General features: G+C 50.5%; 2 protein-coding genes across 3 annotated transcripts; one reads left to right on the top strand and one right to left on the bottom strand.

The window, feature by feature from the left end:
• The first annotated feature begins 359 nt into the window (after nucleotides 1-359).
• Nucleotides 360-3,935, top strand: Dctpp1 (dCTP pyrophosphatase 1). The gene is made up of 3 exons (XM_050165905.1): nucleotides 360-552; nucleotides 1,465-1,575; nucleotides 3,073-3,935. Exons 1-3 carry the CDS (start codon nucleotides 452-454, stop codon nucleotides 3,371-3,373), a joined length of 513 nt encoding a protein of 170 aa, XP_050021862.1. The 5' UTR covers nucleotides 360-451; the 3' UTR covers nucleotides 3,374-3,935.
• A 1,394-nt stretch (nucleotides 3,936-5,329) lies between these two features.
• Znf771 (zinc finger protein 771) lies at nucleotides 5,330-15,964 on the bottom strand. Of its 2 annotated transcripts, XM_050165902.1 has the most exons (3): nucleotides 15,351-15,959; nucleotides 14,839-14,988; nucleotides 5,330-6,328 (listed from the first exon to the last, which is right to left on the bottom strand). In XM_050165902.1, exons 1-3 carry the CDS (start codon nucleotides 15,462-15,464, stop codon nucleotides 5,516-5,518), a joined length of 1,077 nt encoding a protein of 358 aa, XP_050021859.1. In that variant the 5' UTR covers nucleotides 15,465-15,959; the 3' UTR covers nucleotides 5,330-5,515. The 2 variants fall into 2 exon arrangements, with proteins under 2 accessions (XP_050021859.1, XP_050021860.1); XM_050165903.1 differs by lacking the exon at nucleotides 14,839-14,988 and having other exon boundaries at nucleotides 15,351-15,964.
• Between the last annotated feature and the right edge of the window lie 3,239 nt (nucleotides 15,965-19,203).

Genomic DNA, 19,203 nt, shown 5'->3' with positions numbered 1-19,203 from the left:
CTCCAAAGCTACAGAGAAACCCTGTCACGGGAAAAAAAAAAAAAAAAAAAGGAGGAGGAGGAGAAGTCACTTTCAAGGTTTTGCTTACAGTGGACCCGCCTCCTCCGCGCCTGCCATTTCACTTTGGCGCCCTCTGGCGCCCATTAAGCAAACAATGTCTTTCTGCCCTAGTCTGTTTTCAAGACAGAACTGGTTCCGTTCCCTTTAAGAAGTTTTTCTCGGGCGGAAGAACTCGAGGGAGCAGGCGGGGAAAACACTCTTGAAGCTCCCTCAGATTGGTCCAGTACGGTTGGGGGACGGACCGTAACAAAATCCACGTAGCTGAGTGGATCCTCCTCCGGCTCCGCCCCGGGAGCGCACCAAGGCGTTGGGATTGGTCGGGACCCTGGAGGCGACTCCGAACGTGGCGCGGGGTTTGCCAGCTGCGGCGTGGCGGGGACTGGTGGGCGGAATGTCCCAAGCCGGTGGCGGTGCGGACGGTGATGCGGGACAAGAAAACTCTGCTGCTGCCGGCCCGTTCAGCTTCAGCCCGGAGCCCACGCTTGAGGACATGTAAGCAAGTCCTTGTCCAGCCTCGGGTGGAGACTTAGACCCTTTTGTCGTAGTGGGACGGTCCTCTGCACGTGGCCTGCAAGAACAACACGCTCGTGTTCGTCGGGGTCCTCCTGACGGACCTCTGGCGAGCCTAGCTAAACCCCATCTGCACGGTGCACATCTGAAGCCGGGGGAAATGGGTGACGCTCCTGGGCATGGTAGTACCAACCTTTAGTCCACAACTTTAGGGAGATAACGGAAGTCTGATAGTATCTCTGCACCCAAGAGTGAGGGGTAGTAGGACAGGGGAGGCTGAAATGTACAGAGATGTTATTTCTTGTAGAATATCAAGGAAGGCTCCCAGGGGACGCCTCAAAAGTGCATCCTCTTGTTAAGGTGCACTCCTTAATCCCAGACAGAGGTAGGCGGATCTCTGTGAGTTCGAGGCCAGCCTGGTCCACAAGAGCTAGTTCCAGGACAGGCTCCAAAGCTAGAGAGAAACTCTTGTTAAGGTGCACTCCTTAATCCCAGACAGAGGTAGGCGGATCTCTGTGAGTTCGAGGCCAGCCTGGTCCACAAGAGCTAGTTCCAGGACAGGCTCCAAAGCTAGAGAGAAACTCTTGTTAAGGTGCACTCCTTAATCCCAGACAGAGGTAGGCGGATCTCTGTGAGTTCGAGGCCAGCCTGGTCCACAAGAGCTAGTTCCAGGACAGGCTCCAAAGCTAGAGAGAAACTCTGTCTCAAAAAACAAAACAAAACAAAACAAAAAAAGAGGTAGTACCTAAGAACATCCAGGAGATTGACTTTGGGATTCCTAGTCCTGTGCCCCATCTATATGTAAGACCTGACCTGCTACCTGCCAGGGCCGTGCGGCTTGTCCCTCGCCCTCTAACCCTGACTTTAACACCCCACCCTTTTCTTTCTTTCCAGCCGACGTCTCCATGCAGAATTTGCTGCTGAACGGGACTGGGAGCAGTTCCACCGACCTCGGAACCTGCTCCTAGCCTTGGTGGGAGAAGTGGGTGAGCTGGCGGAACTCTTGTGAGTAGATGGGAGGCTTCCTGGAAGGGGCTGTGATTTGGGGAGGGTAGCATGTACCTGAGCCTCAAACACAGTGGTGGCTTTTATTTGCCTTACTGCTGGGGACATGCAGGTGACAGACAGATAGGTCCCAGCCGTGTAGGTGCCCAGTTTCTGGGGAGAGAAAGTGCAGAAGCAGTGAAGCCGACCTAGGTCTAAGGACGGTTGTCACTCACATTTATTTCTGTGTGGATCTGAGAATAAGGAATCTCAAAACATGACCTGCCCTGTGACCAGCCAGGTGGGGAGCTCCCACTTACAGAGGTGGTGAAGGGGCTGCTGAGGTCTCCAGAGCACTTTCTGGTCCTGCAGAAGAGCTGAGTTCCGTTCCCAGCACTCCTGTTACAGGTCATAACTCCCTTCAGTTTCAGAGGACCTGACACTGTCTTCTGGCCTTGGAGGCTCCTGCATATACACAGTGCATAGAGACACCCAGGTGCTTACACACATACTTGAACAGTAGCTAAATTGTTGAAGAAAGAAAAGTAGTGAGACAAGAAAGGGCAAGTTAAATTCTGAGAGACAAATTCAGTATGAGGGATCTTGTGTCTGTTCTTGTTGTCCGGTATGCCCCAAGTATATGATGGCCTTGTAAGCATTTTGTAGAAGGAACTGTGGGAGACAAACCCAGGCAGGGAAGGTTGGCGCTAGAAGGTGATGGCGTCCAGACAGAAGGCCTGATCTAACCGGAATCACAGAAAGATCTCTGCCTGCAGGGCAGTTGGATGTCTGAGAGGATGGGGTGGAGCAGACTAGTGAACAGGCGGTGTGAACCTAGACGGGGCCTTGGACCAGGCCCACTCCGGTCCTAGTGGAAGGAGACTGATAATCAGGAGCTAATTTCAAATGATCGGTGACTGTGGCCAGGGTTCAGACAAAACAGAGGCAGCTGTGATGGTGTGAGATGCAATCCCAGCACTCGAGAGGAAGCGGCTGGAGGAGTGGGTGTTCTGCCTCGGCTACCTAAGAAGCTGTGTTGGGAGTGGACAGGAGGGTGTCTGAGGCAGTGACCTCTGAGTTGATACCTAAGGATCAAGAAGGGGAAAATCTGGGGACTCTGCAGGTGGTGTGCGAGAAAGCAGTGACCGCAAACAGAGAAGGTGAAGTGGCTTTGGGTGGGAGATGAGTGGGTAAAGATGACGTGAAGATAAATTCAGCTTCTGCACTGACTTAGGCCTGGGGTTTGGTGTGGAAGGGCAGCAGCTAAGCCTAGAGAACACTAGAATTGAGCCCCCAAGCATCTCAACAGTGCTCTCTTGGCCACTCGGCTTGGGTGGAGTCATGGGGTTTGGCTGTTACCTGTTAAGTCTTCTTCCCCACCCCACCTGGCTTCTCCAGAGCACAGGCAGGTAGATGTCCTTGGTGGGATTTTCTGGGCTCTGGGAGTGTGATACTTGATAGACTGGAGACAGGCCCGCTCAGCTAGCAAGCTGTGTGTTTGTCCGGTTCTCCTTCCAGCCAGTGGAAGTCTGATGCAGAGCCTGGTCCTCAAGCCTGGCTGCCAAAGGAACGAGCAGCCCTTCAGGAGGAGCTCAGCGACGTCCTCATCTACCTGGTGGCATTAGCAGCCCGTTGTCGTGTGGATTTACCTCGAGCAGTAATTGCCAAAATGGACACCAACCGACGACGCTACCCAGTCCATCTCTCCCGAGGTTCTGCCTGCAAGTACACAGACTTGCCCCACGGGGCCATCCCCGAAAACCAGGCTGTAGGGGCTGCAGAACCTACCTCTGAGTTTGAAAGCCAGGCCTCCACCTAGGAAACAGTGTCAGAACAGCAGAGATGGACTCGTTCTAGTCCGTTCTTAACTGAGTCATAGGTCTGAGGCCCGGGTTTCCAAAAGATAATCTCCTGGTCTCTTCTCTCTCAATAAAATGATACATGACAACGACGTCTAGATTTTTCCTGGGTGGCTAGGTGGAACATCTCAGGGCCTTCAGAGAAGCAGGCTTACAAAAGCAGAGAACCGGAAGTAAATGTGGGCCACAAGGCTTTGATGAGTGCAGAATACAGCTTCCTTTCCTCTTTGGTCCCTTGGTACAAGTAAAGGCCACCCACCCCTCTCACCTGGCTAATTCTGTTCTTCCTCTGCAACGAGGTGGTACTGTGTGAATGATTTATGTGGTGTGTAACCTAAGGCACCCCCCCTTCCCCTAAGACTGTTAGGCCTGCCTCCCCAAAACAGGGTCACACAGAGAAAGCAGTAGTAGTGATTATCTGCCCCTCAGCCTGTTTGCACATTAGTGAAGTGAGGGTTTCCCAGCACCCTCTCCTGCCCCTCTTGCCTTCCCAGGTAAAGCAAGTAAGTCATCATTAAACTGCTTTATTTTATATTCCCAAACCCTCTGAATCTTGTTGGGTTTTTGTTTTATTTTTTGAGACAGGGTTTCTCTGTGTAGCTTTGGAGTCTGCCCTAGAACTCGCTCTGTAGACCAGGCTGGCCTTAGAGATCCGCCTGCCTCTGCCTCCTGAGTGCTGGGATTAAAGGCGTGCGCCACCATCCTGACAAACCTTAAAAGGTGACTTCTAACAGGGATGCTGGAGTGTAGCTCTTCACAGCTGATGGCCTCTGGAGGGAGGTGGGGAACGACTCGGTTATCTTTAAGGGGCTGGCCGGCCACTGGGCGTTTGGCCATGCTCCAGTGAGTAGTGGATGGGCAATGCAAATTGGACCTGTTGAACCTGATGCATTTTTATCTTTTTGTGGTGAGGGCACAAGCTGGAGGGTGGACCTGGGAGGAACTGAAAATGAGAGTAAACGGTGCATTGTGTGATATTCCCAAATGAATAAAAATGGTACCATGGAAATAAGGTGTACGCCACAGGGGAAAAGCATGACTCCTGGGGTTGCAGATTGCTTAGCGGTTAGCACACTTTCTGCTCCTTTGGGGCGGGTCTTTTTGTTGTTTGTTGAGACAAGACCTCACTACTTATGGCTGGCTGGCCTTGGACTCAGATATCACACCCGGCACTTACCCTAGCAGAAGGATCCAAGCTTGAGGGCAGTTTGGGCAACAAACCAAAACTTTTTTATAATGAAATGTTTTGCCTACATGTGTGTTTGTGTACCATGTCAGTGCCTGGTGCCCGTGAAGTTGGACAAGAGCTTTAGATCCCCTAGAACTAGAGTTATGGATTCTTGGAATGGAACTCAGAGCCTCTGCAAAAATTTTTTTTTTAAATGTGTATGGACGCATGTACACACACCCCAGGGCTGAATCACTGCCTACTTTCCCCATCATAGTTCTGGTGAACACCGGATTGGGATTGCTAATTTCCTTGTTAGGCCATTCACTAGCTGTCTGCAAAAGTGAAGATAAAATGAGGTTTGGGGCCAGCCGTGGTGGTACAAGTTTGTAATCCCAGGATTCAGGAAGCAGAAAGCGATTCCCCAGAGTGTAAGACCTGCCTGGTGTATATGAGTAGTGGGTCCACTTAGACCCTAAATAAATGTGGGTAAAGTTAATGTACTTAAGTGAGTTCTTACATCTACATAACCCTATCCCCATTTGTCATACTGATCCCCCAAGGCTGTAGAACATGTCATGACATGTCCTGTTTATGGTTCTTTTCAGAGCTGAGATTGAGCCATAGCCAAAGCAAGGTGTGTGTCTCCCGGTCCCCGGAATCCCTTCAGGCTACTTTATACCCCACTTTGCTCCATACCTGGTGTTCCTCCCCTTGCCACCCACCTCACTTACAGGCACCAGTGAAGTGAGGATAGAATACTTTATTCACTCAGAAGGGCCAAGGGAATGTAGCTGGGGACGGGGCACGGTTTCTAGAGATCCCAACAGGGCACTCCCTGTTGCCCAGTCCCAAAGCACCCCGACCCAGGTGCAAGCGTGGAAGCAGCCATTCGGGTGCAAATCCCAAGTGGCCCTCGCTGCCCCGCCGTGGCTCAGCTGCCCTCGCACTCCGGGCAGCGCTCGGTGGGCGTGGCGGCTGTGGCACTGGCGGGTAGCTTGAAGTCTCGGCCGCAGCCCGCGCAGATGTAGAGGCGGCGCCGCATGTGCGCGCGACGGTGGCGGATGAAGTGTGAGCTGAGGCGGAAGCGCCGGCCGCACTCCGTGCACGGGTAGGGCCGCTCGCCCGTATGCGTGCGCGCATGCTCCGCCAGGTTGGAACGGTGGCCGAAGCGCCGGCCGCACACGGCACACCGATGCGGCTTCTCGCCCGTGTGCACGCGCCGGTGCTTGGCCAGCGCCGAGCTCTGAGCGAAGCGCGTGCCGCAGTCGGCGCATGCGTACGGGCGCTCGCCCGTGTGCGTGCGTCGGTGGCGCGCCAGGCACGAACTTCCGCCGAAGGCTCGTCCGCAGTCCGGGCACGCGTAAGGCTTCTCGCCCGTGTGCACGCGCAAATGCTGCGCGTAATTGGAGCTCTGCGCAAAGCGCCGGCCGCAGTGTGCGCATGCGTACGGTTTCTCGCCCGTGTGACGCCGCCGATGCTGCCGCAGGTTCGAGGCGGCGGAGAAGCGCTTGTCACACTCCGGGCACTGGTAGGGTCGTTCGCCCGTGTGCGTGCGGCCGTGCTTAGTCAGCGCCGACTTCTGCGAGAAGCACCGGCCGCACTCCGTGCACGCGAAGGGACGCTCGCCCGTGTGCGTGCGCGCATGTTTGGCTAGTGTGGAGCGGCGCGCAAAGGCGCGGCCGCAGTCTGGGCACGCGTGGGGCCGCGCCGGGTCGACCGACGGCGCTGGCATCTGGCTGGCAACCTGCAGGGAGAGGGAGGACAGGTCAACCTTAAGAGGCCTCAGCGGAAACCTTGGTCTCCCGCACACTGCAAATTTTTTGAGCCTCATTTCTTCCACCTGTAAAATAGGAAACTGAGCCTGCCTCCGTGGTTGTGCACTTACATAAAGAGTTAATACATCACAATGCCGGGTGGCATTGTATTAATTGTATTAATTCATAAAGTTTATTGGGCACATTCTAGGTTATAGAGTTAAGCAGCACTGGGGATTTGCAATTAAACAAAAAGTGCTAGGTGCCCGAAAAACCAGCAGTGGGACAGGAGGATCAAGAGATCCAGGCCAGCTGAGCTACATATGGGGACCCTGTTTCAAAACCTTGGTGCTGGTGACACAGCAGTGTCAGTGAGCTTGGCTACCAATTTCCTCCAGCCCTGGGAAGAATCCTGCTTACAGGACCAAAGAGTTAAGACTGCTGGTTCTGCTAGAATGCTGCCGATGTAGGGGACGCTAGGAAGACACTGTGACAAGGCCAAGTTATCAGGAGGGAAACGGGGCCCTGGCCACGGGGAAGGCTGGGATTTCTGAGAATTTTCCTCAGGAAAATGACTAGCTCACACATGTTAACATGCTCTCTCTAGGAACTCAAAACGAAGGAGAAAAGACAGAGCCCAGAGCCCAGTGAAGAGGCGACTGCTCTAACCTGACAAAAGAGACTATTTGGCCAAAGCCCAGGAACCTAGTAGAAAGTGGATCCAGTGGGATGTCAGTTTCTTTTACCCACTTTACAGTTTAATGATGGCATTGAGCCAGGAGGTGGCGGTGCACGCCTTTAATCCCAGCATTTGGGAGGCAGAGACAGGCGGATCTCTGTGAGTTTGAGGCCAGCCTGGTCTAGAGAGTGAGTTCCAGGACAGGCTCCAAAGCTACACACAGAAACCCTATCTCTAAATAAATAAAATAAACACAAACAAAAAATCATTAATTCATGATCAGATAATCACTTGGCACACAGGATAAGCCATGTGCTGCCTCTCCTCTCCTGTATTCAGTCCAACACCCTCCTTTTTTAAAGAGGAAACACCACAAGAAACAGTAAGTGACAGAGAACAGGACCTACTCTTTCACAGGCTAGAGAAGAGCAACTTGAAGACCACCAGTCCTTTATCCTAAGAAACTGGGGCCAGGTGCGGGTGGCACATGACTTAATTTCAGCCGGGGGGGGGGGGGGGGGGGGGGGGGGGGGGGCGCGTGTGTGCCTCTTGTGAGTTCAAGGACAGCCTGGTCTACAGGAGTTCCAGGCCAGCTGGGTTGCATAATGAGACCCTATCTCAAAACAAAACAAAAAATAAATCAAAAAGGAAGTGGCTTTGAATTCAAGCTAGAATATGACCACGTGGGGACCTAGCAATCAGCCAAGAGAACTCTGGCTTTAATAATGACAACAGTCCTCCCTTAGCTGACTTTCCCCAATTTCAACTGCCAGCTGTCAATCATGGTCTGAAAATATTAAGTGGAAAATTTCAAAAATAAACAATTTGTAAGTTTAAAACAAGTTTTATTACATTATATTGTTATAGTTCTATATTATTATTGTTGAACTCTTACTATGCCTAATTTAGAAATTAAATTGTATCACAGGTATATACCTAAAGGAGGAAACACAGGCTAGGTATGACAGCACACTTAGAACCCCAGGACCCCGGAGACTGAAGTCGGAGGATCACAGTTCTGGGCCAGCTTGGAGAATATGGCAAGAACCTACCTCAACAACAACCTAAATACACACACACACACACACACACACACACACGATTTGAAACCATTCAAAGTTTCAGCATCCATGGCAGGGTGTATGTCATGAAATGTAGACCCAAAAGGGGCTTCTGTAGTCGAGAGCCTCATGTCAGACTTTGATAACATGCATACTATTACAGTAAATCTTCCTGTTACTCCTCAGTCAGGTGAGACAGTATTTTAGTGTGCAGCCCAGGTTAGCCTCATACTCATGGACAAAATCTGCCTCCTGACCATTGGATTACAAGTGTGTTCCATCATGCAGGTTTAATCTGCTTATTTATTTTTTATTTATTTGTTTTCTGGGTAGCTCAGGCTGGTTCCACTACATCCACCTGCTGAGCACAGGGATCCCAGGGACCACCCCCTGACAGCAAATAACAGGAGGCTCAGAGAGACTAAGTTGACAAAGCTCAAGGGATAATGGGGAGGAACAGCTTTCCCCCGAACTCACAGCCAGGGCCAGACAGACGTTTCTCTCTAAGTCTCCACCTTCCTCCAAGAAAACTTCCATGTTAAAGTAAACACTGTAGGGATCCAGTCTGAGCTACCCAGGGTCGCTTTTCTCCCTTGCCCTGCTTTTGACACCATAAGATCACTGTGGAGATGGCCTTTCCTTTAGATCCTTCCCCAGCATCCTTCTTTAAGTTGACCTCCTCACACTGGCTTCTTGGACATATAAGAAAGAAATTCTTGGGGGCTGGAGAGATGGCTCAGTGATTAAGAGCATTGCCTACTCATCCAAAGGTCCTGAGTTCAATTCCCAGCAACCACATGGTGGCTCACAACCATCTGTAATGAGGTCTGGTGCCCTCTTCTAGCCTGCAGGCATACACACAGACAAAATATTGTATACATAATATTTAAAAAAGAAAGAAATTCTTCCCATTTTATTACAGTATACAGTTATAGTTCTATGCTATTATTGTTGAACTCTTACTAATTCAGAAATTAAATAGTGTCATAGGTATATCTAAGGGAAAAACATGGGTTATCATCATCTCCATCCCAGGAGGGGCCTTGGGCACTGGAATGGAATCTTGCTAATGATCTGAGTCTAGCTCCCTGAGACGTGAATAAGACCAGGAGAGGTAACCACCATCCTAGTAATACTTGGAGGGTCATGGCTTAAGGCCAGCCTGGGCTAAATAGTGAGACCCTGTCTCCAAACAAGCTAATGAGATTTTCACAATCCTTTGTGCTAGAGACTTCAGCCCTGTCACATAAATGAAGAAATAAGTCACAGACAACAATTGATTTACCCAAGGCCATATAGCTAATAAATAGCAGAACCAAGGTTTGAACTCAGGTCTATCATTCCTAGCCATGATGCAATCCTAACCTCACATCTGAAGTGTGAAGTCTAGGCCCTAAACTCTTAGTCAAAATCTTCCTCTTTCCTACACCCCAAGGCTACAGGATGTGGCCCACAGCCCAGCCATGTCAGAATCACTGGGCACTTGTGAAAAATATACAAGCTCAGGTTGGAGCTGTAGCTCAGTCGGTTCCTTAGCAGACACAAAGCCCAAGGCCTAATCCCCAGCACTACAGACACCAGCCAAGGTGGCATGCCACTGTAAGCAGCACTCAGGCAGAAAGATCAGAAATTCAAGGCCAGCCTTCACTCTACAGTGAATTCCAGCTGACTCCATCCCTTAATCCCAACATTTGTGAGGCAGAGGCAGGTAAACCAGGGGGATTCTGGTTCTTCAGCTATACAGGGTTTGAGGACAGCCTAAATCTTAAATCTCACCCAAGATGTGAGCCATAATCTTCCTTTTAGGGGTTGAAGAGATTGCTCTGTGGTTAAGAGCACTGGCCACTGTAGCAGAGGACCTGGATTGAGTTCCTAGAACCCACAAGGTAATTCACAAGTATCTGAAACTTCCGTTTCAGGGGTTACAGTGCCCTCTTCTGGCCTCTATGGGAACAACACATATGTGGTGCACACATACATGCAGGCAAACACTTGTACACATAAATAAAAATAAATCTTAAACTTTTTTTAAATCCTCATTTTATGCTGGCAATACATAGGCATACAGGTCAGTGGCACCTAGTCCACAAGACCTCGATTCCACTTCGAGCTTTGCAGAAACAAAGAATCCCACTTTATCAAGCCCCCATGATCTTCAAACATATTTAAATTAAGTCCACACACCTGTAATGGATAGTGATGGCACACACCTGTAATCCTAGCCGTGTGGAAGCTGAAGCAGGAGGGTCACAAGTTCAGAGCCTGCCTACGACCATACATAGCAAGACTCCCATCTCGATGACTAAGAAATGTAAAAATGAAGCAATCTAATCTGAGGCGAGAAGAGCTGCACCCAGAGACTACAGGGGGAAGGCTAAGAACAAGTTTGTAGGCTGACCTGCACAGCGTGGCTCAGGATCGGCTGGGCACAAGGCGGGCGCTAGGCAATTAGAAAGAAGACAAGCGTACTGAGGAGCTTTGAGCGTCCAGTGTAACGGCCAAAACTTCGTCCTAAAGACACAGAGAAGCACTCCAGGGTTTCGGGAAAGTGAGACTGTGCATATAGCCTTCTTGGCGGGTGGGGGAGGGGATATTTTCTACTCCTTCAAGATAGGTTGGTTGGTTATTTATTTATTTATTGAGTTCCACTCAGACCTAGCAAGATGGCTCAGCTAGTAAGAGCACCTGTTGCTAACCCTGACTTGAATCTAATCCTTAAGACCCACCTGGCAGAAGCAAAGAACCAACTTCTGTAAAGTTGGTCTCTGACTGGTACCCCCATACCAGGGTACCCACTGTACACACACACAAACAAATGTGATTTCAGATTCAGACAGATCAGAGTTGGACAGGCAGACAAAGACTACTCCATACTCTGAGTGTAGCAGCGGCCCATTTTCCTACAGGCCTGGGGACTGAACCTAACACGCCCAGCTTTCCCGCAGTTTCATCCACAGCCCCTTGAGGCCTGCTCTCAACAAGGAATGGCCACGGGGTGACAGGTAACCATCAGTCTGCTGGTACTGGATGCCACCCCCAGACGAGCACAAGCTATGTATGCAGCCCACACTGGCCTGGAACTTGCAATCCTCCTACCTTGGCCTCACTAGAACTGGGAAGGATTATGGGTAGATTCTACCATGCTGGTTGGAAGGCACTTTTGAGATAGCTAATGTGTACCTTAGGAAAAGCAGTCAAGGGAGGCCACATAACAAATCATTGAGCTATCTTGTTAGCAACCCACCCTCCTCCTAATCCACTTACCCCGATCCCAGAATGACATCTGATGGTCTGTTCTGTTTGTGTGAGACAGGGTCTCTTGTCTAAACTGTACTAGAACTTGATATGTAGACCAGGACAGCCTCAAACTCACAGAGATCTTCCTGTGTCTGCCTCTGGAATGCTGAGGTTAAAGGCATTCGCCACCCACTGGTCAGTGTGGTAGTAGCAAACACATTTATTCCAAGCACTTGGGAGGCAGAGGCAGGAGGATCTCTGTGAGTTTGAGGCCAACCTGGTCCATAGAGCAAGTTCCAGGACAGCAAAACCCTGTCTTGAGAAAATTAAAAAAAAAAAAAAAAAAAAGGGCATTCCCTACCACCGTGCCAGCTCGTTCACTGCTCTTGTTATCCCACTTTACATTTGGAGAAACTGAGGCAAAGTAGGCAAATGGCAGAGCTAGGATTTGACTGCTTCCTGACATTACTTACAGGCTGGACTTTCTCTCTCAGCTTCAGCTAGTTCAGCGGGTACCCAAACACCCTTTCCTCTTATTGCTGCTGTTACTTCAACGCAGGCCACTAGCTTTAGCAGACAAGATTTTTATAATTGTTACTTTGGTTTTTGTTTTGAGATAGGGTTCCTCTAAAATCACCTGGCTACACTGGAACTCACCTTGTAGACCAGGCTGGTCTCAAACTCACAGATATCTGTCTTCCCCTTCCTCCCGACAGCTGGAATTAAAAGCATGAGCCACCATACCCAGCTTTTTTTGTTGTTGTTGTTGTTGCTGTTTTGGTTTGGTTTTTATTTTACTTTTTTTAAAGATAGGGTTTCATGTAGGCTTAAGCTGGCCTTAAATCTACTACATAACTGAAGATAAGTTTGAACTTTTAAAAATTTATGATGTGCTTGAATGTTTTGCCTTGAATGTTTGGTGTCCATGGAGGCCAGAAGAGGGCACTGGAACTGGAGTTACAGGTGGTTGTGAGTTGTCATGTGGGCGCTGGGAACTGAACCTAGATCCTCTAGAAGAGCAGCAAGTGCTCTTAACCACTAAGCCATCTCTCTGGCCCCAACCCTGAACTTCTGAACTTCCTGCCTCTACCTCCCTAGTAGCAGAACCACAGTATACGCCACCATGCCTGATTATGTGGTGCTGGACCACGACTTTCTGCATGAAGGCAAGAACTCTAGGTGCTGACACACCCCCACACCCAACCAGAGATTCTATTGAATAGAAACTCCGATTATTTTCATTGACTGGCTTAAGACTTGCCATGTCTCAGCAGGATGGAACACAGCATGCCCAAATTGCTACCCTGTCGTGTTTAGAACCTTTTACGCTTTGGCCCCAATGAAACCTTTTCTAGTTCACTTTCTCCCTTTGCTCTTGTCCTTCCTCCACGAATTGTCACCTCCCCACTTAGGCCACTAAAGTGCACACACCCTCTCTTGAAGCCTTTTCCATTGCCTGGGGTAGTTTGCCTTCAACTCTGTCCAACCTGAGATCAGCTTTAAAAAGCCTTTGATAAAAACAAGGGAGGAGGTCAGCAGGTAACAAGGCTTGTCTTGTCACGCAGCCCTCAAGAACCAAGTTCTGTCCCTGGAACCCATGGTGGAAGGAGAGAACTGACTCCCACAAGTTGTCTTCTGACCTCCTCATGAGGGTCTGTGCGCGCGTGCGCGCGCTCTCTCTCTCTGTTTCTCACTCTCTCTGTCTCTGTTTCTCACTCTCTCTGTCTCTCAAAGAAATTAAACAAATAAAATGGTTGGAGACAGGTGTAGTGCACACACCTTCAATCACACCCGGGAGGCAGAGGTAGGCAGGTAGGAGTTTCAGACCAGTCTGGTCTACAGATCAAGCTGCAGGCCAGCTAGAGCTACACACAGAAATGCTGTCTCAGAAACACCAAATTAACAACAACAAAACTAATAGCTGGGCTGTGCACCCGTCAGTGCTGTGGTGGGAGGATATGGGGAGATTAGCTAGGTTTGCAGGCCACCAGCCTAACTCCAGGTTCAGTGAGAGGCCCTGTCAAGGGACTAAGGTAGAGAGCAGGCACCTGCCATCCTGGCCCCGCTCTGGCACACACACAGGGACACACCTCCACACAGACCACTCACCCACACGTACCAAGAAAAACATACAGAACTGTTTCCCCAGTGCTGTGTGTGAGATGCAGCTCTAACTCTGGCATTCACTCAGGCCTTACAACTCCAAGACGTAAACACTGCTCTACTTTCCCTTTCACTAATGAGGAAACTGAGGCACAGAGAAAAGCCGAGTAGCTTTGCACAGGCCTGAAATCTCACTCAATTACTAGGAAGGCTGAGGTCAAAGGACTGCCTGCCTGCACTAGAGAACAAGTTCTAGGCCCACCCGGGCCATTTGACTGAGATCATGTCCCGATGGAAGAGGGCCAGGCTATAATACAGACATGCAAAGCCTTGGTCAAGCCTTAGAACCACAAGAAAAACTCACAAGGCCCAGGAACTTGTCAGCAGGTAGGTAGGTGACGAGGATGGAAGTCTACCCTAAGCTTTAGAGCCCTAGGCCCTTAATGTACAGACCACAGACATCAGCAGGACCAGCAGGGCCTGAAAGGCGGGCTGTGCTAAGACACAGGCCACGAAGGCCGGAAAAAACAGCTTCATAGTTAATTTAAAGTGGAAGAGGCCTAGAGAACGGGGCCCTTTTCCCAGCAACTCACCGCGTCCACTAGAGGGTACTAGAACTTCCCCGGGAAGGTGGGCCTTGAAACCCCAGGGAGCACTGCAGCTGGACTCAAGGCTACTCAGACAGGAACAGCCCAGGGTCCTGGCAGCTCTGGGAGGCAAAATAGCTGGTGACAATTAAAATATCTCGAATGGCAGGCTCTACTCCTTCTGATGTCCTTAAAGCCTTATGATACCTTCAGAAGAAAACCCAGATTCCCAGCATGGCCTGCCAGCCAGTCTACCTGGAGCCACGCTGCAGGACGAGGAACCACTGGCTCGTAGTTCTCCTCTGAAAGGGCCATTCTTTCTGTCTGGGGCAGTCAGTTACTAACTTTGAGATCTTAGGTCAGTTACCAACTGCCCTGTGCCTCAGTTCCTCACCTGTAAAATGGAGTCAATACTACCAACAAACCAGACTGGAGGGGCTTAGAATAGCGTCTGGCACGCCATATGCAAGCTGTTGATACTGTTGCCCGGCCAATCTTCCCTCCTGAGTCTGAGTTATGCTCCCACCTCTGGCCTTCACCCACTCCCATATATCTGAACTCAGGATCCAGGACTGTGAGTTCACGGACATCAGGCTGCCCGAAACCACTTAGCCTGGTGCCCCCATGCAGCACTCAGCACCGCGTCTGACTCTCACGGTGGGCCAAAACATCTCCGATCAGGTCGGGACAGTGGGCAGAAGGATGGGCTGCTAATCTGGCTGCTAATCCTGAGATTCCAGATCTGAGATCCAGGAAAAGGTGAGGGGTAGGATTCCTGACTTGTGCCTGGCACAGGTTCGAGGGTGGGGGTGGAATCAGGGTGTAACACGTACCTCCTTGTTGTCCACAGGGATCTTGAGTTTCACCACCTCATACTTCTCCTCACCCTCCTCCTCCTCACCCTTCACCAGCAGCACCATCTCCTCCTGCATCTCTTCCTCCTCCTCCTCCTCTGCCTGCTGTTCTCCAGGCATCTTGGTGTCCTGAGGCGGGGCGCTGGATCAGAGGCTCAGGACCCGCCCCCCACCCCCACCCCACCCCCACTGTGGCCCCGGCCCAGACAAGGCGGTGCAGCCGTGGCTTCCCCCGCCCTGTCCAGGCTCCGAGTCTAGTCCTCTCCCATCCACCCTAGCCCGGCACTGCCCAAGGCCCAGCTCGGAAGACACCCGTTCACCCCACTCATCCCGGTATTCAGGGCCCTGAACAGTTCGAATCTCCAGCTCCCGCGAGTTGCCACCCTCCTCGCGCTGAGTCACTCCCCGGAGCCTGGCTCGGCGACCCGAGCGCTAAGGGACGGGCTGGAGGCCAGCTGGAGTTGAGGCCCTGGGGTGGGGTGCGCACTCACCAGCCCGAGGTTCGGCGCTCGTGCGGCCCCGGGCCTGGGCGAGGGGCGGTTGAGTGCTCCGCGAAGGCCGCGGCTCCGGAGGCGGGGGCGGGGCGGGGCCCCAGGGGCGGTCATTCATTGGCTCGTACGGCTGGCCCCGCCCCTAGGGGGAGAGGCCGGAGGCCTGGACTTCTGTCCCTAACCGCCCGGGAGGGGGAGCCGGGACTCGGAGGTGTCGGCGGCCCGGAAACTCCTAACGAACCGAAGACGCCCGGTCCGGCCTTCAAGGCCCTACGGCCGCGCTCCGAGCACCCCCAGCCGGTCTCCGCCGCTGCTGGGTCTCGGTGCCCCACCGGGACTGCTGCGCCCGCTAGGCCACGTGCGCCCCCGCGGGTCTGGGCCTCTCGCTGGCGCCTCGCCTGGAGAGCGGGCCCTGTTACCTCCTCTCTTCTTTCCCCTCCTTTTTCCTCCCCTGTTTCTTCTCGCGTCGCCGTCTCGTCTGCTGGCCTGCCAGACAGCTTGCTGTTTGCCCGCAGACGGCCCAGATCCACGGCCGCCCAGTCTGCCCCCTTCGTTTACCGTGTGGTGTTTCTGACTTTTGAGTCAGCGTCTATGTTGTAGCCCTGGTTAGTTTTGATCTTGTGGCGAATCTAGTTATATTTCTTCCCCTAACCCCACCCCCAAAGTCGCGAGAGTACAGGCAGGCGTTGCGGTCCCTGGCTTGTGTACCAGTTCGTGCCAGCTTACTGTTTTACACTCTTGGTCACACTGGCTTTGCATAAAGGAGCACGGCCCCATTTTACAAACGCACTTCAAGATGGTTCAGAGAGGACTGATTTGCTTAAGTTACACAGTAAGGAAGCATTTCTGACAACAGGTAGTGTGGGTGGAAAATTAGCCCAAGGTCAAATCCAGTCTACGGTACTGTCTTGCTCATCCCACTAGATATTTTTAGCTGGGCAGGGTGCCACTCGGCGTTAGGGAGGCAGAAGCAGGTGGATCTCTGTTAAATCGAAGGCCAAGCAGGCTTACAAAGTAAGACTCTATCTAAAAAGACAAACCAGGGGAGGACGGAGGGAAGATAAAAGCAGAGAGAACAATTTGTATTTCAAAGACACAACCCTCCTACCAATAGTGACGCCCACGGGCATCATCTCCTGATAGGATGAGGACAGAAAATTAAATTTGAAGTTGGTTACAGTGACTCACCTCTATAGTCCGAGCTACTCTGGAGAACCCTGAGTTCAAAGCCAGCTGGGCAACAATACAGAAGAGTCCGTTTCAAAAGGAAAAAGAGAGAGTTAAACAGACTGGGCAGGGAAGCACTCGGGCACGATGTGAGTGAAGGGGCGGCTCTGTCGATGGGCGTCTTCTGATGGTTCTTGTGGAATATTTAAGACCGTTACATTTGTTTAGTGATGCAAAGATGCGCCCCGTTCTTTTATGCTGCAGTTGTTTAACTCTGAAGCTGTGTTACTTTGTCTGTCTAAAATACATGACTGGTCCAATAAAAAGCTGAAGGGCCAATAGCTGGGTAGAGAAAGGATAGGCCGGGCTGGCAGAATAAATAGGAGAAATCTAGGATGAGGGAGAGATTAAGGAGTGAAAAAAGAAGGGGCCAGCCACGGAATAAGAAGGCAAGAAAAGTTATACAGAAATAGAGAAAGGTAAAAGCCCATGGGCAAAAGGTAGACGGGATAATTCAAGAAAAGGTGTCTATAAACAAGCCAAGCTAAGGCTTGGCATTTATAAGTAATAAGTCTCCATGTGCATTTATTTGGGAGCTGGATGGTGGGTCCTTCCCCCCCCCAACAAAGAGAAAAACAACTACAGATGGTCAGAATGCTTCTTTGCAGTTAAATGCTTTTTTTAAAAAACGTATTGTTTCAGAAGACATAGGTGCACGGTGCGCACGTTTGCAGGTGCCTGAAGAGGCCAAATAAAAGGTGCCCAGTCTTCTGGAGGCGGAGTTAAGGGCAGTCATGAGGGGTGACTGGTGCTGGGAAGCAAACCTTGCTCCTCTAAAAAAGCAGCAAACATTCTTGGCTGCTGTGGCCATTCTCCAGCTTCTTTAGTTGTTTTTTTGTTTTGTTTTGTTTTTTTGTTTTGGTTATTGTTTTTGGTTTTGTTTTTGGCTTTTTGAGACAAGGTTTCTCTGAGTAATACTGGCTGTTCTGGAATGCACTCTGCAGACCAGTCTGGGCTTGAACTCAAATCTGCCTGCCTCTGCCTCCCTAGTGCTAGAATTAAAAGCATGTGCCACCACTGCCCGGCTGAGTTTTTGTTTTTTGTTTCAAATATGTATTTGTGTGTGTGAGTACATATACGTGCACCACGTTTCTTCAGGAGCCCCCAGAAGTCAGGGGAGGGCATCAGATCTCCTTGAGCTGGCGTAAGAGATGAGTGCTTGGAATCCAAGTCTTCTGCAAAAGCAGTAAATGCCACTGAGCCCTCTTCCCAACCCTAGATAAATATTCTTAAAGTGGCACTTAGGTTCTGGTTGTATAAGAAACTATTTATGAGATGGCTCAGCACCAGCTGCTCTCCCAGAGATCCTGAGTTCAGTTCCCAGCAACTACATGGTAGCTCACAACCATCTGTAATGAGATCTGGCGCCCTCTTCTGGTGTGCAGGCAGAACACTGTACACATAATAAATCTTTACAAAGAGAAACTGGCCCTACCACACTATCACAGGCGCTCCAAGGAGGCCCCTCCTCAAAGACCTCCTTCAGTACGCTTTGCTGTACTTTTGCTCCCTCCCTCTCCTCTGTGGGCTTTTCAAGAGGAATGGGGGGGGGTATCTAAAAATGCCTGACTCACCATGAGGGGAAGGGGAAAAGGAGGCATTTTACACCCCTGAATATGCCTTGCACCTCAGAATCTTCATTAAAACTGAAGAATCCACAAGGCAGGACACAATAGGCTCTTATCTCTGCTGCTTCGGATCAGTCATCTTCAAACCTCTAAACTTCAGTTTTTACTATCTCAGCTGAATTCTCAGTGGAGGAAAGGAACAGAGAACCCTTCCCTCTGTAAAAAGCAAAACAAGTGGAAGACCTAATGCTAACAATTGATGATGCAGCCGGCCTCCATTTTAGGCTGGAAAGCCATCTGAGAGACAAAATTAGGCTCATTTCTGGTTATGATTAAATCTGTTTCTCAAGACTGGGCTCTGCCCCACCTGTAACCTTAACTACAAATGGCTCTGTACTGCCTGTTCCAGGAAACGGCAACCCTGCCTTTGTTTCAGAGGTGTTTATCACCATCTTGGGCCCCTGCCTTTGTTTCTAGAGGTTGTTCTACCTTGTTTCAACACCTTGCAATCATGTCTGTTTTAGGTCGTGGTGATTAACTTATGTTTATGTTTTGCCCCTATAACTCCTATTTTGCCCATCAAATCCCCCATTTTGGAAACCCTACCCCTAAGCTACAAAAACTTGGTCTTCCTCAAATTCAATGTGGACCTCCTGAACCCTAGGCAGCCCGTGTACAGGAATTAAAAGCTTAATTTAATGAATTTGGCCATGACGATTTGGGTTGGTGATCTTTCTCCTTGCATCTTTGGGATTAACCAACAACACCCCCTTTAAGATTTCAAGATTTTATGCATATTGAATGTTTGCTTGTACCCATGTATGTGCACCATATACTTGCCTAGTGCAGCAGAATTCAGAAGAGGGCCTTAGATCCCCAAGACTGGAACTGGGGCTGGTTTGTAAGCCACTACACAAGTACTGGGAACAGCCAGGTCTTCACCTGAGCCATCTGCCCAGCCCAGGAGTTATACTGCAGTGATGACAGGGTTTTCAATGGAGCAGTGACATGACCTGGCAGAATTTTACTAAGTTCACTGGGGGACAAAGAAAGCATCA

This window comes from Alexandromys fortis, unplaced genomic scaffold, assembly GCF_014885135.2.
Source record: "Alexandromys fortis isolate MF-2015 unplaced genomic scaffold, M_Fortis_MF-2015_v1.1 scaffold_146, whole genome shotgun sequence".
Classification (NCBI taxonomy): domain Eukaryota; kingdom Metazoa; phylum Chordata; class Mammalia; order Rodentia; family Cricetidae; genus Alexandromys; species Alexandromys fortis.
Note: the sequence above shows the minus strand (reverse complement) of the source record. Positions and strands in the feature narration are given on the sequence as shown.